Source organism: Pleurodeles waltl, chromosome 9 (genome assembly GCF_031143425.1).
Source record: "Pleurodeles waltl isolate 20211129_DDA chromosome 9, aPleWal1.hap1.20221129, whole genome shotgun sequence".
In the NCBI taxonomy this organism is placed as follows: Eukaryota; Metazoa; Chordata; class Amphibia; order Caudata; family Salamandridae; genus Pleurodeles; species Pleurodeles waltl.
Window position 1 is genome coordinate 298,991,727 of NC_090448.1, and position 20,893 is coordinate 299,012,619.

General features: G+C 39.9%; 1 protein-coding gene across 1 annotated transcript in view; it reads left to right on the forward strand.

Annotated features, from left to right (window-relative positions):
- MAPKAPK3 (MAPK activated protein kinase 3) overlaps positions 1-20,893 on the forward strand; it is a 189,353-nt gene that overhangs the window by 155,691 nt on the left and 12,769 nt on the right. The window contains exon 11 of the mRNA XM_069206771.1: positions 7,529-7,609. Coding sequence (XP_069062872.1) covers positions 7,529-7,609 — 81 coding nt within the window. The remainder of the gene's footprint in view (positions 1-7,528; positions 7,610-20,893) is intronic.

A 20,893-nucleotide genomic window follows, 5' to 3' on the forward strand; every position in this document is an offset into this window, starting at 1 on the left:
TCAAAGGCATCTGCTTTGAAATATTTCAATCCAAATGTACGTTCTATTTTGACTACAGATGTCAGTAGCAAAGGTTTGGGAGCTGTTTTACAACAAGGGTGTCTGAATCCTGAAAACACCATTGCGTTCATATCTAGGAGTTTCAAAGGCACTGAAACCAATTATTCTGTCATTGAGAGGGAGGCTATTGCAGTATTCTGGGACATTAGAAAATTTAAGATTTTTTTGTGGGGAGGGTCATTTATTGTAAGATCAGATCACAAACCGTTATGTGAAGTTTTTCACTCTAAAGGTATTGAAGCGGTGTCTAGTAGGATCACAAAATGGATTGTTGGACTACAAGAGTATGATTTTGTTGTGGAATATGTTCCTGGTTTATACAATCTGTCAGCTGATGTGTTATCGAGGTTACTTTCATCGGAATCTAAGACCCAGGAGGATGAGTGTTTGAATGATGGTTTGGAGTGTTTTGATCGTGTGTGTGAGGTTAATTTCGAAATAATCCCAGAAGCAAAATGGCGTGAGGAGACCTTGGCTGATGGTGTGTTGACGGAAGTCATCAAGTTGCTACGGGATGGGTGGAAGAATACACATAAGGGTAGTTGTGAAAGTAGTGGATTTTGGAATGTAAGGAATTAACTTGCGGTTGATCGTGACCTGCTGCAGAGGGGTACAAGATTGGTTCCTCATTCAAATGTGAGATTACACTTGATAAATCAAGCTCATAGCAGTCACATGGGCATTTCAAAGACTAAAGAGAGATTGCGTTCCTCCTACTGGTGGCCGGGCATGGATACTCATGCTGAGAGAGTGGTGAGAGATTGTCTACAGTGTGCTGTTAGTGAAAAAGCTATGAAACCTAAAGTACAACCCCTGGTGATTAGGGATGCGCCTAAAGGTATGTGGGAAGACATTGCTTTAGACATTTTAGGACCTATATATGGTGGGAACATGGCTGAATATGTGATTGTGGTTATTGACATGTTTTCAAGGTGGCCTGAAGTATGATTTACTAAGAGCATTGAGACTTGTAAGGTGGTAGAATTCATGAAAGACTTAATAATTAAAGAAGGCATACCCTCAACTCTACTTACGGATATTGGTGGGCGGTTTGTTTCCGGAGAAATTCATGATTTTTTGAGTGGGTGTGGAATTAAACACAAACTGTGTGCTTTGCAACACCCCAAATGCAATGGCATGGTGGAACGGTTCAATCGGGGTATGAAGGAGAGCATTTCTATGGCTTAAGAGAGTCGATTGGATTGGAAGGAGGAGGTATTGAAAAAGGTTTATGTGTATAGACACACTCATCTACAGGTCAAACACCTTTTGCTCTGTTTCGAGACAGGTGTGGAAAAACAATTTTAGAACCCAATTGGGTCAATGATCTCCTGGATTGTAGAGATAGAGTGGTGGTGAATGATAGTTGGATGCATAAGGAGCGAGTGAAGAAGGTGAAGAGTAAACTTAATTTTGATAAAGCAAACGCTGTGAAGAAGACTGTGATTAATGTTGGTGATTGAGTTTTGATCAAGAATCCTCTCATGAAAAGGAAACTGTCTTTTCGAATGAAAGTTGTGAAACTTTTTACAATGCCATAAAACTGGATGATAATAGAAGATGGAACCTAAATAGGGTAGTCAAGTATTGTGGTGATCACAGTATCCTGAATAAAGATGGGATGCATAGGAATGACTTTGCTAATTCTTCGAAGGACACAGATTTGAGGAGATCCAAGGAAATTAATAATAATTCGTCAAGAAGTTTGGTGGTGAGAAGATCGAACAGAACTGTCAAGTTCCCTACGCATCTCAAGGACTATGATCTGATGTGAAGAATTTATGTCTTCATTATATTTATGTTGTTTTTGCATTAAGGAGGGTGAGGTGTTATAGCCTATTTATCTCTATTGGAATAGTCTTACGTGGGGTAAGAATGTTGGTGGATGGATCATTGGGGGATTCCAAGGGAATGTGATGACTAGGAGAACTGTTGCAGTTGGAGACGGAGGTTGGGATGCTTTTCCTCTTTGGAATTTATGTATTCTTTAATAAAAGCTGAGATTTGGACTACAACATCTGTTTTCAGCGTTCATTTGGATATACTACATTACGCTTTGTAACACATAGATCACACCTAGAGGGTGATGAGACATCTGCAATAATTAGTTTTAAACAGAAGAAAGACATTCATATTTTCTACATATTTGTCTCAATGATGTCTGTTGTTGATTGTAAAACTAATCAGTAACCTCAAAGAGGGCTTTGGGTAGACCAGCCGAGGTGAAACATTTATTCTGTAGTGTAAAGCTGCTAAGTGATGCTGGGGGAAAGCCATCTATGGCAGACATATGTGTTTAACCTTGAGATGAGATTTTTGTATGCTTTGAAATTAAATTAGCGCTTAAATCCTCATAGTAATAAAAAACACACACCATCGCCTAGAGTCAAATCAGTTCATGGTGACCACTAAGCAAATGTTTAGCACTGTTGTTCTCTTCTATTATATTATATTTGAAAATAGGATTTGCCCAATGGCCTGATGATTTTAGTATACATTGAAGGATGTTCATATCCCTCAAGAAAGCAATATAATCTATGAGCCACAGGCCTAAAGGAGTGGAAGAGACTGTAGAGCCAGACACATGGCCACCATAGTTAGCAATCATCTTTTGAACACTTTCCAAGTCTGTTTTATACAGGAACAATTTCACAAAATTCTTGTCATCAATTTTAAGTTTGATTTTCTAAATGGTTTCACAAGTCTCAGAAAAATGAAAATAAACAGACACAATAAACTTCATGTTTACATTGTACTTTGAAACATTTTTATCCACAAATTAAAGTGCTACGTGATTGAATTAAAGTTCATCAGCACATACCTTGCATTGTGGCTCTCTCGTTGTTGGAGTAAAGATTGTAAGCAGTATAGAAAAAAGTGCAACATAGTTCAGATTCATTAAGTACAGTGGAACAAAATGTGAAACCCTGTGAATGTTTTAACATTTGTTTTAATATTTTAAAGTAGCATGGTGGAAGAATAGCTCACCAAACAAACAACTTTTAGTTGGGAAAATTGTAATCCAAAACATTTAGGAAAAATCTTCTAAAACAATTCTATTTGGTGGGGGCAGAGTTTTTCAGGCTCCAAGTTGTCTGCCTTTTTTCAGTGCCGCACTGCAGTCACCACTTCCAGCTCCTGTGTGATATGTGGAATTTGGAGTAGGTTCTGTCAATAGCTCTACTTCAGAAGTGGAATTGATTGTGCTTACTTGTTACAATATAGGAAGGCATTCATTTTAGCTAGCACCCTATAACTTCTGAAGTTGATTGACTACCTTCTTCCCCTTTTTTTTATGTTTTTAAATTATGGTTTTGTGTGAGGGCATCAGTGCTGAGTGCCACTATCTGGCTTTGCTTTGTTGTGAATGGAGAGAGTAGACTGTTATTTCGGTTGAATCCTAGCCATATCAGAGGCCTTATATTGTCCCATCATTGTGGGAGTTAGCTAGTGAAGGAGAGCACTTGGTAAAAGTGGATTGCAGTGCTAAAGTTGAATGGTTGTTGTGAAAAGTGGCACTATAAAGGCCCTTAACATTGATGTTAGAATGTTGTTGTCCCAAATGCTGCTTTACTCATCAAATATTGATAGAAAGCAAGGACCAAAGTTGACAAGAGAAAGCCCAGACATGATTGACTCAAGACTTTTACAGACCCAAGACTTCTACTGGGAGTTGTATGACACTCTGGTGGTCATTTTGACCTCGGCGGTCTTTTTCCAAGACCGCTGAGGGACCGCCGTGCGGAAGACCGCCAGTGGTGGCGGTTTGCCACTCGGCCTATTATGACCGTTGGCAGCTCTCCGTCCTTTTACGGAAGGAGAGCCGCCAACAGCCATACTGGCGGGCGGCGGGGAAGTGGAGGTTGCTCCACCTCCAACGGTGGCGGTGTTCTGTTGGCGGTTTGGTGTCAGCGGAGCAGCCCCCATGGCTCCCGTCCCCTCCCGGAGGATCGTCGGACCAGGTAAGTCGATCGTCCGTGAGGGGAGGGGGGTGGGGGGTGTTGTGTGCGTGCGTGGGGTTGTGCGTGTGTGTATGTAGAGGGGGTGTGTGAGTGCGTGTATGCTTGCTGGGGTGTTGTGTGTATGGGAATGAGTGCGTGTATGTCTGTAGTTATGTCTGTATAGATGTGTGCGTGTATGTTTGAATGTGGATGTGCGTGTCTGACTGTGTGTGTGGATGTTTGCATGTATGTCGGGTGTGTGCGTGTATGTGTGGTGGTGGTGCCTGCGTGCGTGTCGTGTGTGTATGAGTGTTGTTATGTTGGGGGTCGGGGTGGGGAGGGTGGTCCTGCCACCTTTGGGGGTGTCAGGGGTGGTGGGGGGGTAGGGTAGGGAGTCTGTGGTGGGTGGGGGAGACCCCTATCAGTGCCAGGGAAGGAATTCCCTGGCACTGACAGTGCTTACCGCCATGGATTTCATGGCGGTTTCAAACATGGCGGTAAGCCAGGTCAAAATACCGGCGGCGGTATGGTGATGGCCGCCGGGCTGGAGACCCAGGTCTCCAGCCCGGCGGTCGTCTCCGCCCTGGCGGGCGGAACGGAGAACCAGCGGATGACCATGGCGGTAACCGCCATGGTCATAATGCAAAAAAAAAGACTGCCAGCCTGTTGGCGGTCTTACTGCCGCTTCTCCGCCTACCGCAAGGGTTATAATGACCCCCTCTGTGCCTTCACTATTGACAAATAGGCATTACAAATGCATGCCTTTGCATTCAGAACATATTTTGAAGGCAGGTCAGATACTCACATAATCACAGAATACCTGGCCTCTGCCTTTTCTGTTGTTTCCTTAGTGCCTTTGATTATATTGAGACACCACTGTTTTCAATCAATTAATCAGGCAATTTATAGCAATAGCTACTCTTTGAGAATGTTCCGGTGCTAAGAATACTGCAAAACCAGCCCTACCACAGAGATAGCCCACTCAGAAAGCCATATCAAATAGCCAAGCCTTCACACATTTTCTAAATAGGTTATCAGACCCAATCCTGTGATAATAAAGAAGGAGCTGAGTCCAGGCATGGACCACAAGATATGTGAATGATGGCCCTACTGCTTCCTACTGCTCTTTGGGAAATAAAAAGGCATCTGATGAATGAAGTGGTCTAGTCTGTTGGTAATGCTGTAGTCTCGTAGAGAGATAGCGGGGACCTATGCCATGAAAAGCTCTATGACCCATGATCAAGATTTGATCAGGGAGACCTATTCTCTAGATCTGTGCATTTATAATGCAGGCTTGTCAACTGGAAGACATTTTAGATGTTTGTATTTCAACCTCTTCTTATAGAATCACAATCCTGGTCTCAACTCCAGTCAATCCTTCAGAGAAAGGAGCCAGCTTCTTATCTAATGAGTCCTTGATGTTGTTCGGGATGTGTCTTCTAGCAGTGATCTCAGACCCCTAATTACTTCTAAAAGGTTGCTGTCCTATAAACTGACTTGGAGGCCATGGTGATTTTAGAAAGTATGATACCACAATTGTATTATGCCTTGATGGTACTCGGGTTGCAAGACCTTTGGTACCTCAACATTGCTAAGATGGACATCCTTCTACATCAGTAGAATGAGAAAAGAAAATGAATCGTATAATGTTTCAGGGGGAACTTTTCATTCATGCCTTAATTGCAGTGTTTCATGAAAAAGAAGTTAAGGCACACATATTTATTAAATTAATATAAGGCTTTTACAAGAATAAAAGGAAATGTAATGACTACGCTGAGGGTTGTTTATAATTTTATTACATTGTTTCCTTTTGCTATGTATGTATCAAATCATCAAACTCAGTTAAAAAAGAGACCATAGAGCAGCAGTACAGCAATTAAAGACTGCGGAAGAGTTTATCCTAATGGTATTCAGTGAGGGGTTAAAGACTAACTCCTACAGCATTGAATTTGAGAGAGACACAGAGAGTAAAATTGTGCAGCTTTCAACTCATAGGAGGACATTTGGTGAATTATTTATGATCTTTTTTCTCACCCTATGGACCAATCCAGGTCCTCAGATCAAGCATGGAAAGTATGAACAAACAAACACCCATTTACGCACACACCCACCACACATACACACCATATACAATTGCAAGAAGCATGGTGAGGGGTCCATCAGGGTGCTGCACATCTCTGTAACTTGCACCACCAGAAGTTTAGCCTTCCAGGACCGTACTTACAAAAACTGAAAGCAAATCTGTTTAAAAAAAAAAATCCTCATAATATCTTCTCCTCCACCTTTTTCCAAAGGGTTAGGGCCCAAATAGTGCAAAGTAACCCTTTAGAAAGTTTCCAACTCAGTAGAACAGCAAAAACAACATCTTTTCTGTGCTGCAAACAGCTATGCAAAGTATCTTCAATCATTTGTTTGCATTTTCAGTCATTTAAATAAATAAAGTAAATACATAAAGTAGCTTTCTTGCAGTTTTAGATGGAAACCTTGAGCAACCGTCTTTAGAAAATGAAAAACTGGCGCAGGAGCTGAACAGCAAAATTAATGAAATCCTATCTTCAAACATTCATAAATTGTGTCATCTCTTCTAGCATTTTATCTACTGTACACAATGAGCCAATAGAGAACCTGGATAATTTAGTCAGAGCTACTGATCTGCTGGTTGGGCTTATCCACTTTTTTAGGGGGAACCGACCAGAAAAGGTTTTATCTGCTATTGCTAAAGACATGGACGTTGTAATGTGACACCCCAGGACATATGAGACATGAAAGAAATGAGGCAGCCAACACAAGGGCATCTTCGAAGTTCAAAAGGGTAAGACATCAATATAGTGGAGGTCGGAAACCCAAATAAAGAACCTTTGGAATTAAGAAATGCAGTGTCAACAAAAATTGTGTTCTTTAGTGATAATATATTGTATTGCTCCCAGATCAAAGCTGAGAAGTGGGAGTTGCAGATGATCCAAAGTCAATTCAATTTCTTGAAGTGCCCATTGAGTTTTCTCTCTGGCAGTAATCCAGAACAGAGTGGTGCTTGCTACTTTCACTTGGATTTTCTGAAGGTGAAGTAGCCAGAGGTTTCATGTGAACATGCCGAAAGCTGTCTGATGATATTGCAAATGAGAGCTGACCATTTTGTGGTTTACCTCCAAATGTGGTTCATCATGAGTGCTTTCTGAAACCTGGACCTTGTATGCTGTGGTGGGATGTTTGTGGTCAGCCAGTTTTTTTCAGAGTTTTTCTAACCTGTAATTTGGTATGTTCTTGGAGCACCAAAGGTGGGGTTTAATATGTAGAGCTATGTTAGGACTTGGATGGGAGACAGGTGTACATGAAAGCTGCGTGTTATAGATTCTTTGGAAATCATTCTTCCCAGATGAAGTGGCTATTGACTAATGTGTGTGCATGCAGCATTGCAGAAGGGACAGTGTTGTCTTTTGAGATATACTGGGTGGAAATAAACCACCCACTATATGTTGTAACACTCTTGGTGAGGGGAACTTACACTTCTTGTTTTTTCTTCTCTTCAGCAATCCATTTCAGTGCCACAGACACCACTGCATACAGCCCGTGTGCTTCAAGAAGATCAGGAACACTGGGACGAAGTGAAGGTCAGTAGAACATAGCAGGAGCCACATTACACACTTAAAAGTAAACTACAGATGTCAATATGGTCGGTGTATAACAGGCATGCATTACATTTGCACGTGCTCTGTGTGCAGTGACCCAGTATTTGGCCGGGGTGTGATAGCACAGACTTCCATGCAGACATTCCTTATGAGTGTCAAAAATCACTGAGCTGGTATTTAACACTTACTAGTGGCCTATTCACAAACTGCATTTTGTAGTACGTTTAGTAGTACTAGTTAGTGCTACTGAACGTACTACAAAATGCTAAACACATACCTATTGGAGCAGATCTACACCTCCACTTTTCGTATTTTTTATGTGAGGATATCTCTTCTCAATTAACATGTGAGGATAGATCTTATCAATTAGGCATATGTTTTATTAGCAAATATGGGAGGAGCAGATCAAAGTGGCTAGAAAATGGAAAATACTATCAAAGGGGAGGGATCAAGAGAGGAGTAAGGAGCTGTTAATGGATGTTTAAGGAGGGGTTTAGAGAGGGGCATGCACCCACCCACAAAAGAGTAAGCCCTGTCCTATTCATAAACTGTCCTTTCATAGTTACTATGGCCAAAAAGGGGCCCCAAAACAGTTGTGAATGTACTCCATCTCAGAGACTGAATAAGTTCAGCACCTCCCATCCCCACTCCCAGGTCCAGCAACACCCTCTCATAGAGAATAAAGGCGATAAGGACTTAAAGTAAAACCCCATAGGAACTAATGTTAAAATAAATTAAATTATTTAAACTATTTTAAAATATATTTACTTTTTATTTCATGATAAAAAATCCTAAATATTAAACAAAATTATTCATTTATTGTAAGTTATAACAACCTTAAAAAAATTATACACCTTTAATATTTATTAAAAATAATAAAATTATTCCTAATTTCAAATTCTTAATAAAAATATAGTGTTTACCTTTCGGAATTTTTTTTAATTAGACATCAGAAAAATAATTTTACTGTTTACAAATCATGTGATCAAAATCATTATATTGTATCATTTAATTCTGGTACATTTTATTATTCCACATTAAAAATAAATAATAAAAACGGAATTAATATTAATATTTCACATAGATTTATTTTTCAATTTATGTTTTAACTTTAATACACTTTTACATTTATCCCTACAGTTTACACTAATCCGACCTATATGTGAAAAGTTACAAGAAATAAATTTACATTCATACATTAAGGAACAGCCCCTGAATTCTGGGGGTGGGTACATGTAGGTCCACACTTTTGAGAAACTTTACACTCGTACATGGCGAATAGCCCAAAGTATTAAAGTTACTCAGCAGTGTAAGAATAAACTTACACATTTAGATTTACTCAAATGTATGCTTACCTTTGTGAATAGACCCCTAGGATTTCAGGGAAACCATAGAAGACCAGATTTCTAAGACCTGTCTGATACCTCCATTTGTGGTTAGCATTTCTACATTCACTCTCTGTGACTGTTTAATCAGTCTGGGTCCTGGATGGATTGCTTCCATAATATGATATTTGAGGCTATTATCATGACTAGGTAAATCTTTTTTATGTCTCTGAAATTGACATCCAAGCTTCCATTACAAAACAGTTGGTGGTTCCACGCTTTCATTTTCCCATTTTCCCACTGTCTAAGTTGCTGTAGCTAGGCACCAATTGACTCTTTATAAAGAGTTATAATGATAAAAGTCTCTGTATATCTATAGCAAAATATCCCATATGTATTCGAAACCAACCCAGTTCTAAGATAAAAAATGAGTAATGCTCAAGTCAGCTGTTTAGTTTTTAAATGTCTAAGAGAACCACCTGTTTGTGGTAGAAAATATCTGGCTGTACTCATAGACAACCACATAGGTCAAGTAGTCAAATGCTATTGACATTTCCGAAGATTGTGCTACATAAGAAGAGCATTCAGAAACAAGTCCTGTTTACTGTCAGACAAATTCTTAAAATATTTCTATTTTCTCAATGTTCTTCTCATCTGCTTATCACAAGGAAGTAAGCTGCCAAGGACACACAAAAAATTTCAGGGTGTCAGGCTAACTCATCCAATAAAAAAAACCTTTGTCTTTCTCCATCATAATTTTTTTCCTGCAAGAACAATGGTGCTGTTTCATATTATCATCTTTCGAGGGTGTATCATCTCTGCAGTGCATGGCTGTGTGTCTCCAGGGCATATGGATTGGAGAGAAAGGGTGGGTGCTGGTTTTCAGATAACTAGGCTTAATCAACAGAATGACACAGCTTTGCTGATAAAAGGACCTCATAAGTTTAAAACCATTTCACCATCATGCTACAATTTACCCTGGCCTACTGCCAATATAGGATCCAGTTAAGGCAATTTGAATTATCCACAAATCACTGTATTTGATCCCCTTAGCAATAAAAAGTCAAGCAGATATAGCAACCAGAAATCGCTACTTGAGTTAAAAAAAATCTACTGCTCATCCCACTGTACATAAGAGGGAGTTTTGGCTGGAAAGTTTCCTTGAACTCCCTTCCTGATTCTGTAAGGTTTATGAAGAGACATTTCAATTTGGGAACCTACTAACAACTCATTTTTTCCTACCAGTTTGTCTCTTCCAGTCTCTGGCTGATATCTACTGCCAAGATGTCAACAGGCAAATGTTGCACTTTAGAGATAAATCAAAATAAAAATCAGAAGTTCTTTCCGGTGAGGTCACTTTCAGTCTTCCCGGCTCCACTAAAATACTTCTAAAACAGATGGGGAAATCCATATCTGCTATAGAGAAAGAGTAGGAAAGTGATCCTTTTTGACATGGTAACCCCCAATTTGTGCCTGGTATTTAATGCAATTTTGAATGCAAATACACTGGCATCCTCCTAACCAGGTCGCAGTGCCAGATCTCTTTCCCCAAAACTGCAATTGTCCCCCAGTTGGCCATACCTTTGGCACCCCTGTACATCCATAGTATATTGTACCCCTAGTACCCAGAGTATGGGTACCAAAGACCATCCCCAAGGCTGCAGCATTTATTGTGCCACCCTCAGGGACCCCTTACCTAGCGCAGGCAGACTGCCATTGCAGGCTGCATGTCTTTGTGTAGCTAAAAGTGAAAACACAACATGGCACACAGCCTTTGTGCCATGTCCCCCAACACTGAATGTAATATAGGTAGGTCACCCAACAACAGGTCTTATAGCCATAAGGCAGGGTGCATTATGTTATGCTGGAGGACATATCTACAAGAGCAGATATGCCACTGCTATGCCTTTGTCGATTCTCAGACATAGTGTGTGAACAGCAAGAGATTTTAAGTACAGGTGCTGGACACTGGTCAGTATGAGTTCCCCAGCTATGTGATAGCTTCCCTGAAAATAGGGCTGTTTTATATCAATCTTTTTGTAGTAACAAACTCTCACTGATGCCAGTGATGGATTTATGAATACATGCACGCAGAGGGCACCTTGGAGGGTGGCCCTTAAAAACCTAGCCTCTACCCCTGTACTGGCTGACTAGGTTTAACTAGCCTACCACCAACAGACAGGTTTCTGACCTCCAATGGTGAATAGCCTTTGCTCTTAGGCGAGCAGGAACAAAGCTTGCTCTGGCTGGGGTATTAACACACCCCTCCTAATAGGATGACCTGCAAATCTGCATTCCAAACCAGGGGGCCCTCAGGTTAGTCCCACCCCTCAGGTTAGCTGCTTGATGTGGAGCCAACATTTAGAAATCTGCCATCTTGGTGTTGGCAGAATTAGGAACTTTGGGACAAGGTTATGCCCACTTACCACAGAAAGTGGTCATATAGGTGGTGTGGTGACCCCAGTGGCAAGTAGCGTTTTGGCTACTACCCTAAACACCACAAACTTCAGTATTTTGGGAGTCCATGGTAATAAGAAATCAGACCTGCCGCCGGACTGTCTGCTGTTCCTGCTGAATTGCGCCAAAGGTGCCTCATCTTGCAAGCTGTCATGCCTCCAAAAGCCTGGGCAGGCTACCTGCCTTCAACAAAAACCCAGGAACTCCTGTAAAGGAGTGGAGCTGCTTCCATGCATCCTGCAGGCACCCCTAGAAACCTGGGAGGACTCCGGACTGCCAAAACCTGACACCTGAAAGCACCAATGCACTTGTGCCTCCTAGACCAATCTAAAGTGGGCCAATGGTTTCAGTGTGGTCCCCTGGCCCTCCAAAGACAAAGCCAACCTTGGACTTGCCACCTGTGAACTCACTGATGCTGCCTGCAGCCTCTTTTAGCAGGCCCCCTCGACCGCAAGTGCTCCAGGTAATGAAAATCCGATGCCTCAAGACCTCTTTGCACCTGTCGCCCCTGGCCTGTGGAGAAGAGGACCTAAGGTGTCCCCACATCCTCAAGCATTGTGAGACCTTAGGCCACTTACTAGTTCAGCCCAACTGGCCTCCCAGTCCAAACCTGCAGCCTCTTTTTAACAGGCCCAATCTGATATTGGGCACCCAATGCTGAACAGCACCTCTGCACGCAGCCCCCCCGAGTGCCACCTGAGGTGTCCTGTTGTTGCTTCCTTGTACCTCACCCCATACTTACCATTAGTCCGGGAGATTGGTCCTGTAAGTTGCTGTGAAGTGGCTGAATGCAGTAAATGTTTTTCTACCTTAGCATAACATTGGACACCCGATGCTGAAAAGCACTTCTGCACCCATCTTCCCCAGTGCTGCCCAAGCTGACCTGTGGTGCTGCCTTAGACCTCGTCCCATACTTGCCTTCAGTGCAGGAGATTGGTCTTTTGTCGCTGAACGATACCTGTATGCAGTATTTGTATTTCCTTCATAGAATAACATTGCCACCTCTGAAAAATGCAGTGTTAACTTTTGAAACCTGAGAGTATTTCTCTTGTGAAGCAAACTGACTTGATCATATTGATTCTGATGCCTCAATAAATATAAAGATACTTGTTATTTTTGTAAATTGGCGTGGATCTCCTTATTAAGTCATGTGTCTCATTAATTGATAGTGTGCCAATGGTAAATGTCAAACACTCCTCTCTGATAAGCCTAAGGATGCTCAATCACACTACCCCTAAGAGAGCACCTTGGGATTGCTAGAGAAAGCCGTTGTCCACTAGTAAGGGAACCCCTGGGCTCTTTGCACAGTATTCCTAATTTTAATATGTTATATATAAGGAACCAACTGCATTCAGGAAGAACAGAGAGCTTGTTAAAAGAATAAGCAATGTGTTCCATGGTAGGTTCTAAGCAGCTCTGTGAGTGATCTCACTTAGTTCCTGCTCCTTCTGAATTATGAATCCCCTATAAGAAGTACCTTTCCAGCAGGACTCAGACAGTATATGAAGTTGTCTACTCAGCATGCCAGTGAATGAAGGACTGAGCGATGTACTCTCCCTTGAGCCTAATTGTGCCCCAGTTAATCTGCCTCTAAGTTAAGGTTGTGCTCATCTTGTTTGTTTCAACACATTAGGATTTGAAAACCAAGAATTCTGAGAAGTTGAACACTGGTAAATTTAAAGATTTTGTACAAGTATCTTAGTATATGTGTTTTAGATCAATAAAAAGCACTCATTCAGCTGATGTATTTTTACCTGTTATTCACACCTGCTTCTTGACAGCGGGCAACATAGCCATTCCGAATTTTTAGTTTTTTTAGTTGGATATAACATTGATATAATTTTTCCTGTATTATGCCTACTTAAACTAGCTGTTTTTTGCTCTGCACTGTAAGGGGCCTGTTCAAAAAGTTACTTTTACGTATAGAGATCTCCTCAAACGTAGATCCACACTTAGACCGAGGTGTAGATCTCTTCTTGGATGTAGGTCTCTGCCTAGATGTTGACTTCCAAGTCTCCAAACCCTCGAAATAGCGTGTGGAGATCCTTACAAATCACTTTGACAATTCTTTTTTACTATTATTGATTTTCCACCAATTTGTGACGGGGCAGAGGTCTCCGTGCAGAGAGTAATTGGGTATCTCAAGGATATTATTTTTGAACTAATAAAAACATTTTTTTATTAAAAAATAATAAAACACATTTCCCGAACTCCTTTTCACCTATAATAAGTACTGTATTTTTACATTTTAACTGATTATTTTATTTATTTTCATTTGAAATAAATTAAATATTAATTTGTCCCTCGCATGTCTCTAACACAATCTTCTGGGTACATGTCACACTCACTGATGCAATTTATATTGTTAATCATTTATAATACAGTTAATAAAATGTTATGTTTATTAAAAATAATATTTAAACCATTTTAATTTAAAATATTTAATGTTAAATTTATTTTCAATAAAGTTAAATTTAAAATGATAATCAACATATATATTTGTTTGTACATGTTGATGTTTTTGCTAGCCTCCATTGATTTCTGTAGAAATGTGTTGCAATACGAGAGATTGCCCATGTATGGTGCACAACTTACTTTAAGTCTTGACTGGAATACATATCAGCCATTTCTTTCGGTAGCGCTACAGAAGTATATATAGGTGTGTCTTTAGTGAATGGGAATTGTATTACTCATTTCTAGGTGGGCTTTTGATTCTGTATGTCCCACTGTAAACTCCTCCTTTAATTTCCATAAACCCTGTGCATTCTATAATACTTATTACCCATTTGCCCACCACTTCCTCTTATCCCTCACACATTTATTTCTAAAACCTACTCTTGCGTATGGTGGTTTCCATCACTGTGGCAGAGATTTCCATCAACATGGCAAAGCTCTACTTCCAAAATAGATAGGAGAAGCAGAGATCTCTGACTTAATGTTTGTGAATTACATTTTCGAGAACTTATGGTAGTACTACTTTATGTTCGCCAAAACTGCTTTTTGAATAGACTCCAAGGTGTTAATCGTAATTAGTTCAGGCGTATTTAATGTATTGCTGTAATTGTGTAAATGGTTAAGTTAGCCACTCGAGGCAAACCCTACTGCCTACAAGGGGCGAGTAGATCTCTTCAGCAACTAATGATAAATTGCAGTAAATCAAGAATAGTAAGACATTTTCTGTTTCTGTTATTCACAGAACAATCTCCTTTAAGGTAAAACAAAAATAAATTAATTCCCCTGAACCTTCCCAGTTCAACATGCACATGGAATCCTGACGGATCTGGCTTAGTCACAACCTCAGCATGATACGGATGACACAGTCTGGGCTTCATCTTAATTGTTTAAAAATGTGCTGTTTAACACAGCTACAATATCCCAGGCTTCAGCTAGGAGACTTTCGTTTCGTTAGCGTGCTTAAAAGTATCAAAATATTGTTTTTCTTGTTTCTTTTCTACTGTTACCATTAAAAAGGTTGTGGAGTTGTCATACTTAAATTTTGGAATACACAACGAGTCTAACCAGTCAGGTATTATTCTTGATCTACATTTCCTTCCTCTCAATAACTCAAAAGGAGTAATTTCTGTAGTTGAATGAGGTGTTGAGTGATACGCTGTGATTTTAATTTTCATGAATTTCTCAACTGCAATACCAGAGGAAAGAGCAGTCTGTATTCCTTCTTTAATAACGTGGTTTGCCCAGCCATCAGCAGAAGGACTATATGAAGCAACTTGAATGTGTGTGACGTTATGGTTGATGAGAACATTTTTCATCAGGTTAGAAACAAAATGGGTGCCATTGTCAGTTACTATTTCTTTGGAAGCTCCTTCTAATGAAAAAACATCTTCCAGGAACGATAAATCTGATTGTGTGGAGGCCGGCTCTACAAAAGGGTAATAGATCCATTTAGAATAATAATCAAATAATACTCTTATAAATCTTTTGCTTGCATGGAGCAAATTGAGTGGACGAGTCAAATCTAACGCTACTTTAGACCATGGCTGATCTGGCAAAGGTACATTTTGGAGAGGTTTCTGTACAGTTTTCCAATGTTTGTCACAAACTAAACATTGAGGACATACATTAATAAAAGTTTCACCCTGATTATTCATGGATGGCCATCAATAATGTTCCCTCAGTTTATTACATGTGGTATTAATACCTAAATGGCCTTCATGTGCTAACCCTATAATTCATTCTCTCAAATTGTTAGGAGGAAAAAAACACCCATTTCTGATGCACATTCCATTTTCACAGGAGAATTCCAAAGAAATGTGAGCAAATGGCTTCAAATAATCCAGAACGTTACGAATGGGTGGCAAACCTTTTTTTTAAATCCAAAATCTTCATCAAAAGTTCATCCTGTGGAGTGGTATCTGTGCAATCTCTTTCAGAGATTGATCCATTTAGGTCAGAAACAGCATCAATAGCAGCAACAACACATGCATGCTCTTCATGCATGTCTTCAGAAGCAGGTAAAGACATATGTGAAAGACAATCAACTTGAAAATCCTTTCCTCCTTGAATGTACTTCATAGTAAAATCATATTCTTGGAGCTTTGAAAATAAACATACAAAGCGAGCTGAAGCCTTGCCAAACCCATAACCATTGAACACAAATATTAGAGACTTGTGGTCGGTGTATATTGTGAAAGAATGACCTCATAGATAAGTTTTAAATTATTGTACTGCCCAAACGCAAGCTAATGCTTCCCTTTCTAAGATACTATAGTTCCTTTCTGTTTCTAATAGGGCTCTAGATGCAAGAGCTTTAGTGATGTGCTTCCCGTTCACAGATTGATTGAAAACCGCTCCAATGCCTTTTATGCTAGCATCCACAGTGATGATGCATTTTCATTCAGCAATAAAGGGACTTAAAGCAGGAGCTTCAAAAACAATATCCTTGACCTTTGTGAATGCCGTATCAACCTCTGAAGTCCAAATAAATTTGACTCCTTTTTAGATAAATTCCTTAAAGGTTGCACTACCATAGCATAATCAGGTACAAATCGAGCATAATATTCAGATTATCCCAATAAAGATCTGAGGGTATCTTTATTTTCAGGTGCTGGTGCTTTAATTATTGCTTCTGAATTGCAAAATGTAGTTTTGATACCTTCTTCAGAGATGGTATGTCCTAATTAATCCAACTGTTGGACTAAATATTTAAATTTTTCTGGCTTAACAGTTACACCAACAGCTTCTAAAGTTCTTAATACTTTTTCTAAAATTTAAAACTGCTGTTCTTTAGTATCAGTAAAAATAAGAATGTCATCCCGAAATGCCTGTACGTTGGTCATGTTTTTGAATAGACATTCATCGCCTTTTGAAAAACGCTCACCACAGAGGCGAGACCAAAAGGAATTCTTAAATACTTGTAAGCTCGAAAAGGTGTTACAAATGTGGTGAGTTCTTGAGACACAGTATTTAAGGCTATTTGGTGGTAGGGAGAGTGCAAGTCGATCACTGAAAAATATTTCGAATTTCCTATGTTAGCTAACATTTCTTGGATAAGAGGTAAAGGATGACAATCCACTATAATATTGTTGTTCAAAGATCTTAGATCAACATATAGACCTCCTTTTTTTTTTTTTTTTAGCTAAAACAACAGGAGATACCCATTCAGATGAGTCAGTGGAAGTAATAACTCCTTCATTAGTCAAAATAGCCGAAAGTTGTTTTTAAACCATTGCATACACTGATAGGTACAAGTCTAACTTTATGTTTGACTGGAATAGCATCCTTCTTCAATCTAATAATATGCTTGAATCCTTTCATGGTACCTATTTAATTTTTAAAATGTTTAGGGAATTTAGAAATCAAAATGGGTGATATATTACCGTGAAATTCAATGGATGAGATGGGCATTTCACCCAGTACAATGAGATTGTCATCCCCAGGTTTTAATTGTATACCTAGTCTGGCTACATCTATCCATCCACCTAAATCTCTACCATTGATGTCAACAAACACTTTAGTCCAAATACATCTACCAAGAATGTTGAACTGTGAATGGAAATAACCAAGCAATTCAATTTCTTTATCCCCAAATGCTTTAGGATTAATATCAGGAATTTCTAGTTTGATTGAAGTGGGCAAAGTTTTATCCGCTAAAAGAGTAAAGGGTGCTCCTGAATCTGCCATGACATTATTAGACTTGCCATTTATCTGAGCCTGGCAATTGGGACCCTTAACCTAAATTTATTTTTGAGCATCTTGTATAGTAAGATGTAAATTAGAAAATCTATTGGTGCATTCTTGAAACTCATGAATAACAGTGTTTTTAGGAACATCAACATTATGTATTCTGACAGATGATCCAGCAGATTGGGATCTACGTACAGCTTGGATGTGTCCATTTGTATTACAGTGTAGGAAACAGGTGAATGGCCTTCCTGACTGTTCAATGCTTGAGTAGAAATGATAGATTTTTCTATACTTTTTACAATATCTATAACTTCAGATAGTGGACGATTCCTAAAGGTAAGTAATCTTTCCTGCATTTTCCTGGAAAAGCAATTAAAAACAAATTGATCACTGATGTAAGTGTCTACAAAATTTCCAAATTCACATGATGAAGCCAGAATGCAGAAAGCAGCTATATTCTCCTCCACAGATTCACAGAGGAACTGCTTCGGTTTGAAGAAACTATGTCTTTCTAAATGTACAGTGGTTTCAACAGAATATTGTTTTTTCAATCTCTCTTTGGTTTCCAAATAGATATTCCAATTACCATCCCCTCCTGGATTAGGCATTATAGGGAGATTGTCGAATTTTTTTTGCATTTCAGCACCTGAATGACTAAACATTAAAGGCAATTTTCTGTCAGGACTGTATTGAAGACCATCAATAGCCAGCAAACAATTCTCAGAAATGCATATCCATTGTTTCCATTTGATTTCTGGTTTACCAGATTTCTGTAAAAATGGAGGTGAGAATGTCACAGCCTTTGAATTAAATTACAAAGGAGAGCACTGTAATGTGAAGGTTAAAACTATTGTTTTCTTTTTAAATAAGAAATGGTGTGCGCATGGTGTGCACATCACTGCTCTGAAAATGTGACTTGCTGTCACTTTAATAAGTTATAAATGGTGTGGGCATCACCGCGCTTTAACAATAAAGAATGAATGATGCCTAAATGGTGTGCGCTTCACCATGCTCCAGAGAAATGAAAAGGAAATGCCATTAAGAACTTGACTAAGTGTGCCTTTAAGGGATTTAATATGGTATGTGCATCACCGCACTGTTTGGATGCTGACAGTGAACCTCATGAAGAGTGAGGTTCGTGCGTCATTGGATCCTCATGAATCTTCAAAAAATGCAGGCGCGTGAAAGAGCAGCAAGGCAATACGCGATGCAGCAGAATCCTTTTGGAGAGTCGCGAAATAACCGGTAAGATGGAAAATGGCAGTTAAAAAAAAAGAACAGGGGCGCTAGAGCAGCAAGTCAATGCGTAACGGAGCAAAAAAAAAAACAGAAGAATAAAGAAAAGGAAAACAAATCTTCTCAGAACATTCTTCTTTTCTTTAATAAAATGCCGTCGCAATATCTTAAGAGCAGTATGACTCAGACCTGCAGATGTGGTTCACTGTCCTCTGGGTCCTGGAAAGCGTCCGCTGAGATCCGGGGTCAAAGAGAAAACACCCCACTCTTGGTACCAATTGTGGTGTCCAATGCAAAGAAAGACCACAGACGTAGAGTATATTTAAGGTAGTTTATTCAGAGATAAACAAGGTTCCACGGAGAACCACTGCCTGCCAGGTGAAAGTCAGAAGAGATCTGATTCCACCTAGCGACCAGGGTTCTAAGTAGGAGTTAGAGAACATCACAATGACATGCAAGAAACATTCTGAATAATAAAGGAAATAGTAAAAACACTTTACATAATACTATATGGATACTACAGATATAAAACAGCAAATGAATAAATGATTAGCCATTCTACTGGGCACCAGAGGGAATTGCTTTCATATTCACTGGCGAGAAGAAGGATGACATTTGATGAAGCTGTACTCTACAAGGCCTTTTATAATTGTTATAGCAGATATTGTATAAAGCTGATCTAGGGAGCTAAGTTATGCACCCTGTGACTGTGTTTTAAACATGACATTTGCGCACCCCACTTCTGACTTTAGTAATTTCTCCACCACACATGTAAACTAAATGGTTTCTGATAAATCCACTTTGTGACAAACTCAGTCTATCAGTCAGTCATGTTAACTTCCAGTGTGAAAACCCTCAAAGAAGTACAAAAACAATAAAACGAATGGAGTGCAAAATATTTTTAATAAAGAAAAATATTAAAACAAAAAGTTAAAACAATACATGAACACCCGACCATAAGCTAGTTCGTTACAAGCATGTAAAAGAGTCATACAATCCATTAAACATTATAAGTAAGGCAGCCCAAAAAGCAATATTGGTATAACCTGAGAGGAATGTATAAATACTGAGCCGTCCTGGTCAAACCAGGCAGAGCAAAAACAGCAGAGGAGTACTATGGAGCCACTAGTATAGATACCAATATAATGCATTGTCACCTCCAATCTGCCTCGGTATATTTGGCAACCGCTAATGTATTTGTGGAAATAACTGTATTTATACAGCTGCAGGGCCTACCTAGATTTATCCACTCCTTGATGTTTAGGATTAATTCAGGGCAGTTCATCAGGAAGTAATCAATTGCTACTTCCGTTGTTGTGCATAAAATCACCTATCTAATCAGCAGCCGCCGCCACAAATCTCAAGGGCGTGGGTAGGAGGAGGGGACGGAGATGGAGAGGAAAAAATAAATAAATGAACTTACCATATCGCCATCTTCGTCTCCTGCCGCCTCGCGCTCTTCTTCCCTCATGTGGTGCCCCACGTTCACTGGGACACCAGCACAGGCTCCCCAGCAGCCCTGGTGCTGCTTTCATGCTGGAATCTAGCATGAAAGCAGTGCCAGGATTGGTCTGAGCAGCAGTGACTGCCGCTCAGAGACAGCCCTGGGGTCTGTGCAGTTTCTCTAGCGGGGGTGTTAAACACCGCCGGGCTGGACAAATCTAAGTGTGCATGTTTGTTTGGCCAGCCTGAGACAGTAGGCCAAACACGCATGGGCACTTAGGTGCATTCTCTCCCCCTCCCCCTTCCACCTCCTGTGGTCCAGCCCCTCCCACCCCTTCAGGTGCTGGCTGAGTCCGCTAACGATAAATTAAAGAATAGTACAACTATCATTTTGTTTTTCTTCTCCTGGCTCTTGGCCAGGGTGGCGACGCTCCTTCGCCATAGCAAAGGAGCTGCCCCTGTATCTAATGGCAGCTTACTGGGACCTCAGGCTTTGATGAAGTTAGCAAGTGGAAGAACTCTAATGTTGGATTTATGATACATGCATTGTGCATCGAGTAAATTGACCATGCCCAAATATTTCTCATTTTAGAAAATCCTTAAAATGCAGGTGAGTAGAAAACAGAGGGGTGGAAGTATTAGTCTCTGCTCACTGCCATTC